The sequence below is a fragment of the Lepidothrix coronata genome, unplaced genomic scaffold, assembly GCF_001604755.1.
Source record: "Lepidothrix coronata isolate B3197 unplaced genomic scaffold, Lepidothrix_coronata-1.0 Scaffold80, whole genome shotgun sequence".
NCBI classification, from domain to species: Eukaryota; Metazoa; Chordata; class Aves; order Passeriformes; family Pipridae; genus Lepidothrix; species Lepidothrix coronata.
Genome location: NW_016690260.1, coordinates 2,750,776 through 2,769,449, shown reverse-complemented (window position 1 = coordinate 2,769,449; position 18,674 = coordinate 2,750,776). Strand labels below are relative to the sequence as shown.

The window sequence follows — 18,674 nt, the reverse complement described above, 5'->3', positions numbered from 1 at the left end:
GATTACTGGCTTGAGCTGCTCCGGCTTGCAGCCTATTGCTATGCATTTACTGTACTCCCTGGGACGCGATAGCCTGACAGCTCCAGTCCTCTGCTATGAAAAATCTCTACACGATATTGCTAAGACAGGCCTAGGGCTGTGGCTGGTGGAGAATTAGCTGCTATTGTAGTTTCTCTTTGCCGAATCCTTTGTTTCTGCAACCATGTTCAGAAATCCTTGGATCTCCAGCTATTTGGGAAATGTTAAATACTCTGAGGAGCAAGGTAAGAGTTCCAAGTAGATAGAAGAAAATACAGTTCATTTGTGTGTGTTTAATCTCTTGTATATATGTATGCATGTGTAAATATTGTTTGACTGGATCTTCTGCAGCTGCATTAGGTACTTTAGCAATCAGTATGCAGTTAGTCAAATAGGCTATTTCATTATTTCCTAAAGGGCACTTTTGAAAGATCCGATTAGATGGATCTTTTAATTAGCTTAGCATGCCACCGACTTAGGGCCTTTAAATATACTAAGTAACACTGGAAGGTTGCATCTACTTTTTCTTTTTGAATTCAGCATTTGAAATTTCTTATGTGTTAAATTATGGATAGTGGTTTTATCCGGTAGCTTGTACCTAAGAGGGAGGGGAACTAGACTGAACAAATGGTTAAACTTGTGAGCAAGTTTGATTTACACTTCAGTGAATATACTCTTAATTTTAAATGCAAATATTTAAAATTTCTTTAATGTGATTATGAACATGTTTAGAATTCTTCAGCAAAAGAAAGAACAAAATGCTGTTGCAAATATTTTCCTTCTGTGTATCAGGTGCTGTGAGGGTGGGTTTTTATCTTTAAATTAACCATTGAATAAGACTCTACTAAACTGATGTTTCTTTGTTGAGCATATTTATTGTCTTTTGATGCACAGTTGTTTTACTTTTCCTCCTGTGTTTGTATTTAAGACTTCTGTATTGTGGTAAGTAAGTTTTATTGGACTTTAATCCCCCCCACATGGTGTTTAATTTGAACAGGAGGAAATACATAAAATATCAAAACTGTGTAACAGAATATAATTGCCTGCTAGGTTTTTCTGTGTTTAGGGTGTGGGGGAAAATTGGAGCTCACCCCTGTGAAATACAGCAAAGTTTTAAGATGTTTTTGAGGCAGCATAAATGTGGTGTCTATGATGTTACTGAATGTGTTTAATGGGTAGCAAGAGCCAAACCGGCTTATGTGCCCCGTCTTAGCAGCCCTTCTCCCTCCCTGCTCCCAGGGAAGCAATGCAGGCTACTTTCTTCCTTTCTCATATTCCCTCCCCCGTTTTGGCTAGGGTAGGCAGAATTTCTCTGTGGTCTGCTTGTGGTTTTCATGGTGGACAGCTGTTTCAGTGCCAAAAATTCTAGGATGGGTTGTATCCTGTAGAACAGCTATAAATTTAAGATATGCCTGGTTCTGATTAGCTAAGCTGATACTGAGCTGGGCTTTGAAAGTTAGTGCATAGTCTTCTCAAAATCATGTAAATCTGGCCTTTTTTAGAGGATGCTTATGGCATGGAGTATTCTTTTAATGTTGTAGTGTAAAATATAATGATTTATATACCATTCACACTGTTTTTCTTATAATACTCTGTTTTGGTTTAGCAAGAGGTTTCTGTGTAATCTATGTGCTTTATTCTCCATTTAATGGAAAGAGAAAATGAATGTTAACAAAAACAGGAAAAAGTTGCCTATTAAAGTTGAAGAATGCTATTAGCAGAGCTGCTTGAAATCTGCAGTGACTTGTAGCAGATGCCTAAAAAATGCTTTTTTGCACAATTTAAGCTTCTTTATCAAGCTGTTGAAATTCTTTGTTACTTTTTTTTACCTTTTTTTTAATCTTTATACCTGTAGAGATGGCAGAAAGAAGTGAAAGAGGATGAAAAGTTTTGAAAGATATAGACAAAATATACGTTCTCTAAATTAAGACCCATATTGTCAGCTATAACTTGCATTATACCCTTTCTGCAAAAATAAAGGACATTCTACCCTGACTTTAAAATATTCTGCATAAGCAAAAAATTGTTGCTACCAGTTAGATCTTCTTTGAAATAGTTAAATGATTGCTGTATCAGTGACCAACTGTTTATTAATTTAAGGTCTTGAGGTAGTAGATTTAATACAGATGGGGACAGAAGACAATTTTCCATTGTGAGTAAGTTATTAGTAGCTTTATGTACTTTTCAACAGCAGTCACTGACCAGGTGCTCCCCTGCTTCCTGGCCAGCAGTTCTCTAAGGTCTCTTAATAGCATCCTCGTTGTTGAATGGATGGAGGTGGAGATGGTACTTGGAGCACTGGACCCCTTGCCACTGGTTATCATTTAGACCCTCTGGTGATGCACTTGATTGCAGAAATGAAAAAGCTAAATCTGGGAGAGAGTGGGGAGATTGCCCATTGCTTGTTATAGTTCACAAAGGTTTGGGAACCTAGAGACTTTGTAATACATACTTTTTGAAAATGAGGCTGCATCTGCTCTCAGTGTAAACACGTGTTCCTCTGTCAAAGTAAAGCTAAGGCTTTACTTCTAATGCTTTTCAGAAAAAAACATGGGAGCTTCCAAACAGTAGACAGCAATTTCTGTCTGTCATGGATGGTGTAATACTGTTGCAACAGATCCTCAGCTGGACATCTCTGACTTCTGCAGTGAATATGCAGTTTTTATATGCTAGGCTGCAGCCAAAAAGGCTCTTTCTGCTTGCAGCATTTCTCATTTGCAGAGTGCATCATAAACATGTCTACTGTCCATTTTATAAGCTGGGAAACTGAGTCGAGAAGTTAAAGTGATCATCCCAGACTGCAATATTACACCACAGATACTAAGAGTAGAACATGGCAGTTCCATAAAGCGTTGATGTTTTTAGGATGTCTACTGTCTGTACTCATTTTTGCAAGGCTTGGTTTTATCACCATCTTGGACATGCCAGATTGTGCTGTTTGCCTAGAGAAAAGGCACAGTCTTTTGCAGTGGAAAGGCTATGCTTGGAGGCTACAACCTAGTTTACCAAAAGTTCCCCGTTTATTACAGCATCTTCACAATGTTGTGTTTTTTTTCTATTTTGCAGATTTTGCCAAGGGAAACTCAGTCAGATTTAAACCTTCACGATTGCTCCTACGGAAGAGAGCGTTAAGGTAAGGTGGAGCTCATCTTGCCCGGTGAATATCACTGGTTGCAGTAACTTGCAGTCATTGCTTGAATCTGCATTTATTCTTTTGTCAGGAAAAGTGATTATTGGTCCTCTCACAAGACCAAGCTCTGGCACAGAGCTGATGCTCTGAATGGGTATTGAAAAGACCAACTGTCTCCTAAGTAATGTTAAAATCTATAGCTGGAATTGCTCAGGGAAAAGTCCCACTCTGCACTGGGCCTCCTGCCACTGCAGTGCACATTTTTCCTTGTGTGGCATGGACACGATACAGACCAGTGAACCAGCCTGGAGTACTTACCTGTCTGTAAAAGAAGGTGACTGAAGTGGATGAATTAATTATACATCCTTGCAGGGAGCTTTGTCAGCAATCTAGGGGAGAGAGATGAGGCAGGACACTGCAGAGATGAATGGACAGGTGGTGTTGCTGTTTCCTTGCAGGGCTGTGCTGCCTTGTGCCTGCATTCTTAGGACATGGTTCCACGAGCCTGAATAAGGGGATACAGCTAAGCAAGATGGCAAATCATGTTCCCTCTCTCTTCCCATCCTTGCTCCAGCTGTTTTTGGTGTCCACATTTGTGCTTACTGGACTCATTCATAATGGCACAGAGAAGAGATCAGGGAGCTGGGAACTGACTCTTGCCCCAGCAACCAGCCGTGATGTTGGCTCAGCTGCACAGGAATCTGCCAGCACACAGGCTCACTTTGCAAACTTCTTTTTAGTCAAGGCACACCACCTGGAGCACACCTGATTCCCTGTCACATTGTTTCTTATGTGCTGTAGAGAGATGGAGAGAATAGGTGTACAAGACACACTGTGTTATGAAAGCAGGTAGGGGAAAGTAGAAATAAGAGTAGCAGAGGAGGGTATGACTGTAGAATGGACCTTTTACTTAAGGGTCCAGGGAAGAAAATTCTCCTGGAGGTAGGGAAAGAGGAGTGAACACCAAGAACCTAGCTGGCAGGTATCCAAGTGGATTTTGTATTTCAATCATAAAATCTCAGTATATCCTGTAGCTTTAAGTGGGATGGCAGGTCAGTGTTACCAAATGGCATTTGGATCAAACTTCTGGTTGCTTTTGGGCATGTAACTAGGTTAGTGGGGCAGCTATTTAGAAACTGTATGCTGCTGCAGCAGCAGCAGAGGAAGTTTGCAGCCTGGAATCCCTGATGTATAGAATACCACCCACACTTACTTTGGAAGTTGGCAGATCAGTATAAATACTGAGACTGTCAAGTACTCTACTAATGCTGCATTATACAATGTTTTTTAAGAAAAACTATTGAGATTGTGAAATATTGTTGCCTGTGTCTTAACAGGAATCATCTGAATTCCTGAACACTGGAGAGTATAATGAGTTTGTTGGGAACCTGAGGCCAAACCACACACAAATCCTGTGTGAAACAAACTGGTGGGACCTCTTGCTGTTGATTGCATTTCATGAACCATGGTCACAGGCTATGTTTCAGGCAAGGAAAGGAAGAGAAGTTCCTCTTTCAGTTCCAGATTTAACAAGGACTTTAAGAAAGAATTCTTGCAAATTTCTAATTTATTTTTTTTTCATTTAGAGAACCTCTTGTATGCCTTAATTATTTTAATAATGAATGTGCAGAGCCTAGCTGGTAAGTGTGGAAATTCATGGTACTGAACATATCTGTTCAGAATCTGCACCTAAATTTATAACATGACTAGATGTAGTTGTGGTATTTCTAGAAGAGAGTTGTGGATGAGTTTGAAGGTACAATATATCTGGCAATTCAAGTCTGACTATCTGACTCTACTTAAGCAACTGAATTGATGCAACTCCTTCTTCAGCAGAGCAACTAATAAAGCAGGGAGACATATGGATATTTCTCTTTGAGAAAAAAGGGAAAAAGGGAAGTCTTGGTGTGGAATTACTTATGAGTTTATTTTTTTAAAAACGTTTATGAGTAGTGTCCTGTAATTTTATTTTTGGGGGGGGTTGTTTCTTTTTTTTTACTATTTGGAATTGCTTTAACATCGTTCCAACTCAATTTGGATTCCTAATGAATGTTCTTATTGAATACTGTGACATGTCCTAAATATGCCTACTTTCATTTTTAGAACTAATTTGATATATTAGTCCATAAATACCCAATTGTTTGGCTTGACTCTGTCATCTTCAGAGCAGTGCTCTGTCTCTGAATCCTCTGTGTGTGTGAAAGCAATGTTATTATATATTGGATTAAAACATTTTGGTTTTTTCATGTGCAAATACTTAAACCAAGCAATGCCACCTGCAGCTTAGCTAGAGAGAGGAAAAAAAGCCTCTGAAGAGATAAAACTCCTCAATAGTGGATTAAATAGTATATGAAAATTGTTAATCCTTTAAAAAATAAACAAGTAAATAGATGTTGACAGTCTGTCCAGAGGGAAATGTAAAATGAGGGCATAGGGAAAACTATGAAGGGACTTTCACTAAGCAAATAACCTGTGATGCTGTGTAGCCCAGTTAGGGTTAAACTTAGGAAGTTTGTAGTTATTTAAAGAATTTTAGTGAAATCTGCCAGTGAGCAAAGATTGCAAGCCACCCTCTGTACAAAGGAGGAGGGAGCTCACATACAGGAAGAACTGGATGACCTTGAGGAGTAATAGAAAAAGGATGTAATGTAATAACACTAAGTGCACAGTTGTGCATTGGGGGCTGATAAATTTTTCTGTCACTTGCAACTGATGAAAGCAAAGCCTTGGCATATTAGTTTCTGTCTCAGGATTCAGCAGCCAATATAGTGTAGATATAAAAAGGCAAATGTGTTGTAGATCCCAGCATTCAACTAACTAGTCATATAATAATGCTTTCTCTACTAAAATTCCTATTTTTGTAAGATACTGCTAAGACCCAGGTCTGGAATCCAGACTATCCAATTCTGGTCATAATATGCAGAAAAAGATGACTTAAAACTAGAATAAGCAGAGAACATTTTTACAGATAATCAATGAAACTGAGAACCTGTTTTGAGGAAGCTAAGTACATATGGGTAACTTCTGTTAAGAAAAATAAGAAAGGTAAATAACAACACTGGCATGAGAATGAATGGATGGAAACCCAGTAAAAGACATTTAGACTGAGTTTTGATTATCTCTGGCTTCAGAGTCCCTGGAACTCCCTGGAGTGAACCTAACTAGTTTATAGTACTTACTTAAGGATTGTTGAGGAATCCACAAACAATCCAATAATCCTGTTCTTTTTAGAACCAGCAGGCTAGAGCCAGTCTTGATTCTGTATGATTTTACCCTTGGAAATTCATGTAGGAATGAGACATAGTGGTCGGTGTTAGTGCATAATTAATTTAAACAAGGCTTTTGCTGTATGAGTGAATGCTTTTCTGTACAGAGTCCCGTGTTTATGGAAACTTAAGGTGCTGCACTGTCACAAACATTATGGAAGCAAGTGGAGATGCTGCTAAATAAAGCACAGATATTCAAAAGTCATGAGCTGGGTCCCTCGACCCTTTTGTCTTAAGTAATCAAATTGATTTGACAAAATAAATTTGGGGGTGGTTTATAGCCTTGGGCCAATATTATTTTCATTTTTCAAACTCATGCTCAGCCAAAAGGAGTAGAAACTGCTTTCAAGTGGGAACTGGGAATCTCTCCACCCAGGGTTCTCCAGAAGCTGTGTCTGTAAGAAAATAACATATTGTGAAACTAGTAAGAATCATGAGTATTGGCAGTGTGGGGTTAGGCATATACAAACATGCTGTTAACTGTCTGAGTCTCTGCCCAGTGTCAGATGACACATGCACCCATTTTCTTGTGGCTGCTTTGTGCTATTCTTTACTGTATTTTGGGTTTTGTTTAGTTCAATTACAGTGGTTTTGCCCGGTAAGGGTACAGTTTTCTCTAATGGACAGCTTTTTGCAGCTCTTCATCTTCTATTTGCAATTTTCTGTAGTGACTAACATTGCTTTTCTTGGCAGTACCTGGAATAATTTCTATAAGTGCAGTTGTTGGACACAATTTGCAGCAGGTGGCAGGGTGCCTGGATGTGACACAGCCCAATTTCTTCATTGTCATTTCAAGGATCTTATTCTCTCCTCAATGTCCTACAAAGGAATATTATTTATAATCAATAAACATGCAAATACTAATAGGAGTTAATGAAAAATGTTACTAGTCATTATATGTTAAAACTCCATCCAATGAGAAATGTTCTTTTGAAATAATGAGTACAGAATTCTTTTTTTCCTATTTTTTTCTTTTCTAACCAAATAACTTTGGGGGAAAAGTGCCATTTAAAATCTGTCCTAGGAAGGATTTTCTAACAGTAAGACTGCATAGTTTTTCTTATCAGAATGACAGTAAATCATATGGCACATCACTACCATGGCAAAATGAAGAGCCTAGGATCACTGTGAGGATTTTTATCTGTTACACCTGTCTACCCAATTTACTAAATGTTTTAAGACCAGTATAAATTTTCTTATACCCAGTTGAGATAGCTTAGAAGTCATAATGCCAGAATACAGCAGTTTGCTCTCTATTTTTCATAATCAGAGAAAAAAAATCTTGCTTACAAGGAGGAACGCTTCCTACCAAAAAATCTCTATAGACAGTTAGTATCTACTTTAGACCATTATGACACTTACATTTTACAGTTAAAATGTGTATATTTAATGGACATGTTTAAAGAAATATTTTGTTTCACCTAAGTGAACATTTTTCTTGTTTTGAAAATACATAGTATAAAATTAAATTACCTGACTGATGCTCATATTAATGTATTATAAACCATGTAAAATCCAGAGAACAGTGCAGTAACAACAATAGGGCAGTCATGCAGAAGGCTGCTAGGTGGAGTGTACATACAGTACTGCATTTGATGACATATGTTTTAATATTTATGGAGAACCATTTGATACAGATTATTTCAAATGTAATTGCTTAGTATAGCATTTTGAAGGCAGTCTCCAGTCAGTAATTTAATGCAAAAATGTGTCACAGTCAGTTCCAAACACGTTTCAAATTATGTTAGGTTTGGCTTTCTGATTTTCTTTGGGTTATTTCTTAGCTCATTCCTATGGAAAATATTTTCTTGCGTATCTGTGTTAGACTATCTTACAGTAAATTGATTACATCTTGGCTTTACTTCATTTGTAGCAGAAATATCCACAGTTCTGTAAAACAGATGTTGCTTTCAGTTTTCAGAAGGAGTTCTCACTTGAAGATAAAGAAGAACTTGCAAACAGCACAAAGGATATTGATGCTAATCTCTTAGCAGTACTTCCGAAAGGTAAGTAAAGGAGACACATTGCTAACACAAGTGGTAATTTAACAGCATGTGAAGTTTAGTTTATGCAAATACAAGGCACAGTTAAAATTACTTAGGCACAAATGTTTTGTAGATGAATTTTCTTTTTCATATGAAGTATGCCTGAGGGGTGAAGCAAGGGATGAATAACAGTGCTCTTTTATAAGGCCTTGCTATATCTCTGCTTCATAAAGTTCAGCTTTGTTTACCTAGTTTTCAATAGGTTAAGAAGTAGTTGAAATTCAAAACTTCAGAGAGGCTTCTTTGTACAGTTAGATTAATCCTGAAATCAAAATATTAACTTGACTTGTAGTCATAGCTCTTTCCAGTCCCCTTGGTTGGTAGAATTACTGTGCTTGCATGACCAACTGACTACACTGAGTTTTTGTCTTACGTGCTAAAGGAGCTGCAGTAAGCACAGGCTTTGGTTTGGGTTTCTTTGTTCTTAAACTTCTGTCTTAGTCTGAATAACTTCTGAAGAAAACAGCAGTTCCATATTTATCATTTGAGACAGTTGAGGTAGAAGCGAAAGTTAATTCTCTTGAATTATTTAGTGAAAATCAAAGTATGCTTGAGTTTATATTCTGTAGCAAATGTTTTTGAAAGATTTCTGAATTCTATAAGAAATATTTCACCTTAATTTAAGGACTTTTAAAAACATTTTTATGAGGTGGACTCCAAATGTATTTGTTGGTTTTTATTCTGGAACGAGACATGGAACAATACTGCTTTTCCTGATTACTGGTGTTCTAAGGTAAATTTTGTTTAGAAGATCTACACTTACCAGAATTAAGATGCCTCTTGGCAGTCTACCTTGGAGGGTATTCTACCATAGCATCCAGCTCAATAAAAATAAAATAAAGCCTCAAGTTTGGGGCTGTTTCTGAACTGTGGCTGTTCTTCCTCTTGCCCTTAAGTGACCACTGGTGCTTACAAATTGTGTTGCCATGAATTAATCTAGATAAGGAGCTTTTACTGTGAAATTAATTATTTTAAGCTTCTTAATCTTTTCCTGTGTGCTGAATCACATCTTTGTGCTACTTTTTAGGTAGAAGTGTTGTTACTGTTCTAACACTGCCATGGTGTAGTTTCTGATGGTCACATGGAAAAAACATCCCATGAACAGATGGAAATTGGTACCAACCTATTCAAATTGCAAATTAAAAAGGAGAAACCTGGTCACCTAAGTTTACCAGGGTCAACCAGTATCCTTGGGAGTGAAATGTCTCCAACTGGCTTTCATGTTTTGAAGTAAAATATTTTATTCATCAAAAAGAAATTATTAGAGTAGAAAAATTCCTGCATTTAATTTTTTTTTGGGGAGGGGAGGGGTTTGCTTCTTTTTCCTTACCTCATGAAAAGAAGAATAGTGCTGGAACTGCTTTTACAGAAAAACTCTGCAGATGTTGGCCAACTAAACTGAAATTACTGTCTGTAATCCCAAGTGTGGAAAAAGTGTAAGGCAGCATAGAGTAGTCCCATGCTATTTTTGTCCTATGTTGTTTGGGAAGGTGTTGGAGAGATTCTTCATGGGACCAGTGCTCTTTTTAGGACTGCAAAGTGGTAGTAGAATCTCTGGAACTTCAGCTAACATGTAGCCAAGAGGGTGTTGAGCTAATGCTTCTGGGAGTTCTTTGGATGTTCTACATTTCTTGTATGTAGACAACTTATGGTCACGTTTCCTTTTCTGGGGGTGGGGGGAAAGGGAAGAAGACTTTTGCTATTGTATGAAGCTATGCTTTAGAACTTTACTAAAGTTGTGTAAAAGATCTGTTCTCTGATGATGGTTTTAATGACTGTATAAATTGGTGACTAGGGAAGAAAAATTATTACGATTTGGATGGAATGTCGTTTTAATAACTGTGAGCTTTAGAGGCCTATGTCTGAAGTGACAGAATAATTATGGGTTTTGTTTTGACCTTTTTATGTGTGTATAGCCAACAGATAGAACAGAAAAACTCCAGTAGCTAGAGGAGCATACTTAAACAGAAGTAGATTTGGGGAGGTTAGAGCAAAGTATTTATGAGAAATCATTTCCTTTGGTGTGAATCTGAAATGAAGGCTGGTTTCATAGGAGTAAGTTCTCTGTTCGTTACGGTTCCACTGCTAGCACAGCTTGAGTAGGCAGAGCAACAGTGGAAACTGCCCGTGCATTGAGAGAAAAGTCTGTGAAAACACAATGTGAGGGCTCATCTTTGCTTTGGTGTTGGTTCAGAATGCAAATTTTGCATTGCCCAAGTCCAGTTTCTATCCATGTCCAGAGATGTATGCTTGGAATTTACTGACTTTCAGTGGCTATCTTGCACTGTCAACTTGGACAGTAGCATAGGCATAGACTTCGATCTGCTTTGCTGCAGATGCTGAACTGAGGCATGGAAGAGGTGTCCCCTGGGTTAGCTCAGGATGCCCTGTTAGCATTGTTAAGTAGCTGCATCCTGAGCTACTCTGCTTCAAATGTGTACATGTTAGATTTTTTCATGGTGTGACCACAATCTGAGCTAACCTGGCTTCAGAAATTAGGTTGGCTAGCTAAAGTTTGTTTTCTGTAGAAATACAGACTAAAGGGGTTGTTTTTGAGAGTGGTCATGTTCATTTCTTTTCTCTGTTCATTACACATTCTCAGCAAGCATTCATCTGTAGCCTCAGACATTGTGTTCATATCTCATTCATTTGCATCTTTGAGTCACGATCAGAATATGTTCATTCTTGCTGATCCAAGACATTTTATCTGTAGTCCTAGTGGCTTTTCAGCACATAAGGCTGATACGACATCCAGTGTCAGTTGTATCTATGAGGTATGAGCACTGGTATTAACTACAGCAAACTTCCTGGATGTGTCAGCTGAGCTGAAGCCCTGACCTAGCTATGCCTGTATGTTCTTGCAATACAGGGAAGGGAGAGAAGGGAAGGTGCATCTGACCTTTAAAAGGGTGGTGTTTCAATAATGTTTATCTTGTAAGTATCTAGAGCAATGAACTCTGGTAGCAAAGAAGAGGTCATAGATTTACTTCTGCAGTAGAGCAATGTCTGCTAGACAGTCCTGACTCATCAGGCGTTTCTGATGGCAATCTCTGGCCAATTTAGCAGGCAGTAGATTTTAGCTTGCTTTGACTTTTTATCCCTGGGTCAACATAGTTAGAACCCCGGAGGTGCATTGCGTCAGAATAGGTGCACAGAGCTTTTAGAACTACATATTTGCCAAGGCAGTGATTCCAGGGGGTGGATGTATGTGCATGTGTGTGTGTTAGGTGCACACACACACACACTCATCCCCATCCACTGCATCCTTTGACAACCTGGATGGTTTCTTTTCCTGGTGGTAAGAAGTCACACCACACTTGTTTACGTAGCACTTACTGCTCCAGTGTGGTTTCCATGTGCACATACATGTCTATATATAGGGATTACTTCATCTATCATGCCTCCTCTTGGTTCACTACTGTTTGAACTGTGGCAGCTGTCTAGTAGCACATAACAGCGGCAAAAAGTTTAGAGGAAGTGAAGAAAAGTATGTCCAATTTAAACTACAGGGGAAAGTTAGCAAAGTAGAAGGTAATTATCCATGCAGGAATATCATGACACTGTAATTTTCACTCTAGCAATGAGTCACTGGGATTCTTGGGATTTGCTCAATATAGGGGAGTGGAGGAAAGTAAGAATTAGGGGGGACACTGTTTCTCTTTAAACATAGTCAGTCCCTGACTTTTGTGTAGACAAGGAAAGCAGTAATTCCATACTACCTGATTTTGAAACAGGTTACCATGGCATGTGAGCTTGATCTCAGCTAACCAAAATACAACTTGTCCAGTATATGCTATGTCTTGAAAACTACTAGGATACAATAGCAGATTCGAGTTCAGCTTGGAAGAACCTGGAGGTGGTGATCACACCTGCGTGTCTAATGCACTTTTGACAACACAAGCTTAATAAACTAGGAAAACAAGGAAAATGCTCATTTCCTGATGAAAGCTATTTCAAAACTCTGAACTTTATTTGACTGTTCCTTCTTATTCTAAAGCATTTTAGCAAGTTTCTGAAACCTAGTAGCTTATAAACTACATAATCTTTTGTTGTCTCAGTTTCAGAATTAAGAAAACTGTTTGAACCAAACAACCGAGATTTTTTGGAAATGAAAAGGTAAAAAAGTCTTTGGCCTGTAAAACAAAACACGCAACTTGTTTTGTAACCTCCTCTTAGAAACTGTCCCTTCAAATTTTCAAGATACCTGTTTTCACATTTTTCACATATTTTTCAGAAAAGAGAGAATAGCTAGACGCTTAGAGGGAATTGAAAATGATACACAACCTATGCTTCTACAAAATTGCCCAGGTTCAGTCACACACCGTTTACTAGAGGAAGATACACCAAGATATATGCGTGCGACTGATCCATACAGTCCCCACCTAGGTAAGCAGCATATTGCACTCAGTCTTGCATTGCTGAATTACTTCATGTTTACTACCCTATCAGTTGTGCAGTCCAGTCCGTGGAAAAGAGTTCTACAGAAAAACTGTGTCAGGGTGGGTTTTTTTTTTGACTTGCCTTGTAAGTCTCCAGTTGTCTTATTTGAAAAAAGTTGATTATCCTTATTGCTTTAAAACAACAATGTGATATGAGAACTATTAATTATTAAAGAGTTACTTCTTAAAGAAGTATTACTAATACACATTTCTTAATCATTTGTATGTGCTTTTGGAGACTAAAGTGCAAAAATATAATGTGTCTATGCAGTCATTTTGATTTGTAAGAAAAGGGGAAGCTTTTAGTTCACTTGATTTGAGTGATGGGTGGGATACTTGGAGTTTTGGGATGGACTTGCTCATATATGTTGTACTTTTGACAGGAAGATCAAATGAAGAGGAGGAAACTTCAGATTCTTCTGTAGAAAAACAACCCAGATCATCCAGATACCGATCAGAAATCACAGGAGGTAACACAGAGCCCTTGTATAGTACAGGAAACATGGATGTCCAGGAATTAGAGTCAAAAGCAGAGAGGATAGCTAGGTACAAGGCAGAGAGGCGACGCCAGCTGGCAGAAAAGTATGGATTATCTCTTGATTCTGATTTGGATTCTGACTACTCATCCAGATATACGCGAGCAAGGAAAGATCCCGACAGTGGGGAAAGAAAGGGAGTGAAAAGTGAAAGGCAAGATGATGAAAACAAGGACTATGCCACCCTTTATTTGTCCAGGACTGAGACAAAGGGGTCAAAGAGTGTAATTTCTGATTCCAAAGAGTACTCCAGCCGTGAAGAAAAGGACAACCTCTCAAATGAAAAGAGTGCTAGAAAAGCAGATGATGACAGTGCCATTAGACAGGCTTCTGACCCTTCAGCAAACTTGGATAGTTCTGTCTCCCTTTCACTTTCTGGACGAGAATCTTCCTCCTATAACGAAGTGCCAATATCACCAAAGCAAACCCCCAGAGAGTCCCTTTCTTCACCAAAGCGGGCAGCCTCACCCATCCACTTGCAGAATGACCAGCCCTTGCACAGTAACAGCAGACAAAGGTAAGTATTATTTTTATTTTGTTTGTTTTACAGTGAATTCCTTTATCTTAATCACCTTCTGCAGCAAGGTCTACAGTACTCATGAGAATGTATATATTACCCTTGAAGAATGTATTTAGTGGCTTTGGATTGGTTGGCTGTATTGGCTCATAGTGTGCTTCTGATACAAGGAAGTGGATATATATTTCTCTGATTAGCTATGACCTTGGTTTCACTTTTCCTTTATAGAATTTTTGCTAAAATTAGGCCCTCTGGGGGAAGCAGTGGAATAACTGATGTTTAAGATATTTACACAAATTAGAAATTAAAGAAGTTATGTGGTTCTAAATCTGATTTTGTTTTTTTTTAATAACCTATTATAGCAAGCCTTTTAACTTTTTTTCATCTATATCCTGTGATTGTTTGGGTGGGGGCTTCCAAATAAAGGTAAGATGTTTCTCAGTGAAGATTTTAATATCTTCATGATGAGTCCTGCCAAAATAAACAGTTATCAGAGTTAAAAGCTGAACAGTGTCTTAGGTCAGTTGAAATAATAGTTGATTTGTTTTCATGATGTGAAAGTGTGAAAACCTTTTTTGAACTGTGATAGTCATTCTTTCAGATAATGTCAAGCATACATGTGCGTGAAGGGGCAGGGGGGAAGGTTAAAATTCCATGATGAATTGCTTCATATTTGACAAATTTACTACAGTAATAGGGTAACCAGATATTTCCAGAAGGAAAAAAATTATTTTTCATTAATTTCACATTATAATATCACAGTGTATTGCGAAAATGCTGTCAAATTCTTATGGTGACTGAAAACAATGCGTGAATAAGAACTTTTAAAAAGTATGATTTTCTCTATGTGTGATTCTTTAATTTCTAGGTAGATAGATGGATAGAAAATAAAACCATAAAACTTAAGTTAAAATGTTGCAATTAAAAATGATGTAAATTACAATGAGCCCTTAATTGTAAACACATCTGCATCATGCAGTGTTGACTGTTTCTAAGAAACTGAAACAACTGGTATAAACTAAACCATTTATGCTTTCCATAGAGCACAAGGGGACTCAATCCCCAGGTGTGAGAAATCAGGAAAAGAAGGCAAGAGACCAGCATGAATGAATTGATTTTAAAGGGCAGGAAGCAAATGCACAGGCAGTTGAAGCAGGGACAGGTATTATGGCAAGAGTATAGGGACACTGCCCCGTTGTGTAGGATTGGGTTTAGGAAGGCCAAGGCAAAGCTGAAGCTGAACTTGGCAAGGATGCAAAGAATAAAAAGAAGGACTTCAACAGGTATGTTAGCCAGAAAAGGAAGGTCAAAGAAAGCAAGACTGGCAGACTGGTAACAATGGAAGAGCAGAAGGCTGAGATACTCAACTACTTTTTTGCCTCAGTCTCCAATGGCAACGTCTCTTCCCACACTGAGCTCAGTGGTGCAGTTGACACTCCCAAAGGATGGGATATCATCCAGAGTGATATGGACAAACTCAAGAAGTGGGCCCACGGGAACCTTATAAGGGATTCAGTAAAGCCAAGTGCAAGGTCCTGCACCTGGGCCAGGCAAGCCCCAGTTCCAAATACAGTCTGTGGGATGAAGGGATTGAGAGCAGCCCTGACATGAAAAGCTTTGCAGAACTGGTGGATGAAAAGCTGGACATGAACTGGCAATGTTCACTTGCAGCCCAGAAAGCCAGCCCTGTCCTGGGCTGCAAAAAGGTGTGGCCAGCAGGTCAAGGGAGGTGATTCTGCCCTCCTACTCCACTCTCATGAGATCCCACTGGAGTACTGCATCCAGCTCTGGAGTCCTCAGCACAAGAAAGACATAGACCTGTTGGAATGAGTCCAGAGGAGGACCACAAAAATCATCAGAGGAATGGAGCACCCCTACCATGAGGAAAGGCTTGAGAGAGTTGGGGTTGTTCAGCCTGGACAAGAGCAAGCTCCTGGGAGACCTTATTGCAGTGTTTCAGTGCTTAACAGGGTCTTATAAGAAAGATGGGGACAGACTTTTTAACAGGGCCTGTTGCAATAGGACAGGGGGGAATGGTTTTAAACTAAAAAAGGGTATATTGAGACTAGATTTAAGAAAGAAATTTTTTACAAGAAGGATGATAAAACACTGACTCAGACTGTCCAGAGAGGAAGTAGACACCCTATCTCTGAAAACATTCAAGGTGATGTTTGATGAGACTCTGAGTAATGTGGACGAAATGACCTTTAAAGGTCCTGTCCAACCCAGACTATTCTGTGATTCTGTGAATAAGTAATAACTTAGTGCAAATTGCTGACTCCATTATCTCTAATTTCAGATTCTTTCTGAGATGAGGCTTTGGTCAGTATTTGCATAAAACAAGTTTCCCATAATTACTGTCATTTTTATCTTTTGAAGAAAATCATCTGCACCCATCAAGATAAGCAGCCAGGAGCTTAAACCTCGGATTTGGTCCCTTGTTTGGACACACATATAGGCAATAGGTGGTATTTTAAAGGTTGAGTTGCCAAGAGTTTGTTCTTTAATACCCTCAACACTTCCAGTGCCAGTGTGTACTCACTGGTGTGTTATTCAGAGATGTAACAATAACCTCTCAGAAAGTCTTGTCCCTGTTTCTGCGTAGTAAAGAAGTCATCATCTGTTTCCATGCAGTCCATTTGAAGTTACTGTATGGTGCTGTTCTATAAGGCTATTTGCACAAGAGAAATAAGGGCTAACTACAGTTTTTCAGGTGACTGCTCTTCTGAAGTCATTTCCATATTATATAGGCTGCAATTTTTTTTTTTGTTAAATTTAAATTTCCTGAGTTCAAATTGAAAAACAAATGCAGCTTGCTTTGGAATACATCTGAAGGCTTTGTGCCTTCAGTCCTAAGAAGATTTAATAATTAATCCTGTTACCCATCACTGAGAAGACAACAAAGTGCTGAGAAGGTATCATTTGACATTGCCTGCATTTGGCTGCTGAAATGGCTGATTAAATTCAAAATGTGGCTTGTGTTCTTCTGACTGCACTCTTCAAAGGATGAATGATCAAGTACAAATAATTGCTGCTTGAGCCATGCCCACTATAAAAATGTGCCAAAGTACACATTAAGAGAGGAGAAGGAAGTTCCCTTGCTTCAGAGCAATTACAGGTGCTGGGGCAGCTTCTGTGAAAGGGTTTTATCTTCTATTTGGTCAGTTCCATTAGGGATTCAAAAACATTTGGAAAAACAAAAGATGTTTCAACACTTGGTGTTTGTTCTAAGATTGATTTGGATACAGTGACAACTGTAGGTGAGTTCTCAAATTTAAACTTATTTGCAGCAAATACACTATTATCTTAAGAACAGTTGTTGATTTGACCTTTTTCAGTTATTTTTCTTTAAAGACCAACTAACAAAAATTGAAGTAGATTATCTGGAGCTTGATTTGGGATTTTAATCCCAAATGGCTCTACTGCAATGAGGAAAGTTCTTTCAGATGTACCTCCGGGTAATGGAAAGCATCCTGGACTCTTGTCACCCTAGGGGAGTAAGTTTGTAAACGTTAATGTGGCAGGACAGCCTGTGCTTGCAAGGTTAAAAGTATTTGATGTGATCTACTGTTGCTGAGGAATTTTAGGTGAAGGTGGGCATTAGGAAAGGATTTGAGAAACTGTATATAGGAAGTCTGTGAGCACCCTTTCCTGCAGAGCTTTTTGAGGTTTGTAGTGTCTTGTTTCTTTTTATGCTTTCAATGCCAGAACGGAAACTGAATAAAGTCAGGATTAAATTAGGGATCACTTTGTTTCTTAAGCTTTTCCTTTCCCAAGTCACCTAGTGATGCAGCATGTTTTACCTGTGCTACCTGAAGCTTTTGTGAGTAGGATAACAAGAGGAGAGAGGAGTTCCAGATGCTCCCGAGAATTTCTTAGGAAGTATGATGTAACCATCTGAATTTTTAGATTCATTGATTTCCTTTTACTACTTTGTTTTGGATGCAGCAGTCTATACCACTTTAACCACAAATTAAATTAATGGTTTTAACAACTTTTTCAGATGTCTTTGCACAAACTGACCTGCAATGGCAAAGGGCAAAAATAAGGCGTAGTTACTTTCACTTCTGAAGTTTTGGACAATGTACACTTGGTAAAGTTACCTTTGCAGAATCTTTACCATTTGGAACACTTTTTAGATCTCTGTGGAATTAATATGATAGTTTGTTTCACAGTTTACCGCCTTTGAATTTGATTAGTGTGCATTGCTTTTGTTTTCTTGAGCAGTCCTCTGCAATTGAGTAGATAGCAATAAAAAGCAGTGGGAGGGAGGATCAGGAGAAATGGGAATATGTGTTGAGTTCTCAAAGTTACCTGAAGTTCTGTTTTTCTGTAGTAGTGCAGGGAAAGCAAAACCTGAATGGTTTCTTCAGAAAGATTCAGAAGGGGACACACCTTCACTTATCAGCTGGCCCTCCAGGTATCATAAAACATAGCTGTGTGGCTAACAATCAGATTACAAACCTCCCCTTTCTTTCCCTTTACTCTGTATTCATTTAACACTTGCCTTTAATTTTCCTTTAACAGCAGCAAGTTAGAAAGTGTTATTTCATGTGGATGAAGAGCTGTTGAAACTTTTTTGAAGCATCTGCTTTTATTCTAACTTATGACCAGTTGGTATTTTGATGGAGTACAAATGCCCTGAGCTTCTTCCACAGCTACTATCATTCTGGCTTCCACTAAATTTTATAACTTCTTATTTGATCCCACTTTGTGCTCTGCA

General features: G+C 38.5%; 1 protein-coding gene across 11 annotated transcripts in view; it reads left to right on the top strand.

Annotated features, from left to right (window-relative positions):
* Window positions 1–18,674, top strand: part of SVIL (supervillin) — a 110,099-nt gene that overhangs the window by 38,572 nt on the left and 52,853 nt on the right. For 4 of the 11 annotated variants that reach the window (XM_017820232.1, XM_017820233.1, XM_017820227.1 and 1 more), the window contains exons 2-7: window positions 3,085–3,151; window positions 8,329–8,420; window positions 12,518–12,575; window positions 12,694–12,845; window positions 13,282–13,951; window positions 18,288–18,371. In XM_017820232.1, the coding sequence (XP_017675721.1) occupies window positions 12,568–12,575; window positions 12,694–12,845; window positions 13,282–13,951; window positions 18,288–18,371 (914 nt within the window). In that variant the 5' untranslated portion in view covers window positions 3,085–3,151; window positions 8,329–8,420; window positions 12,518–12,567. Of the gene's footprint in view, window positions 1–142; window positions 264–3,084; window positions 3,152–8,328; window positions 8,421–12,517; window positions 12,576–12,693; window positions 12,846–13,281; window positions 13,952–18,287; window positions 18,372–18,674 lie in introns of those variants that run through there. The other 7 variants (XM_017820237.1, XM_017820236.1, XM_017820238.1 and 4 more) reach the window with 5 other exon arrangements.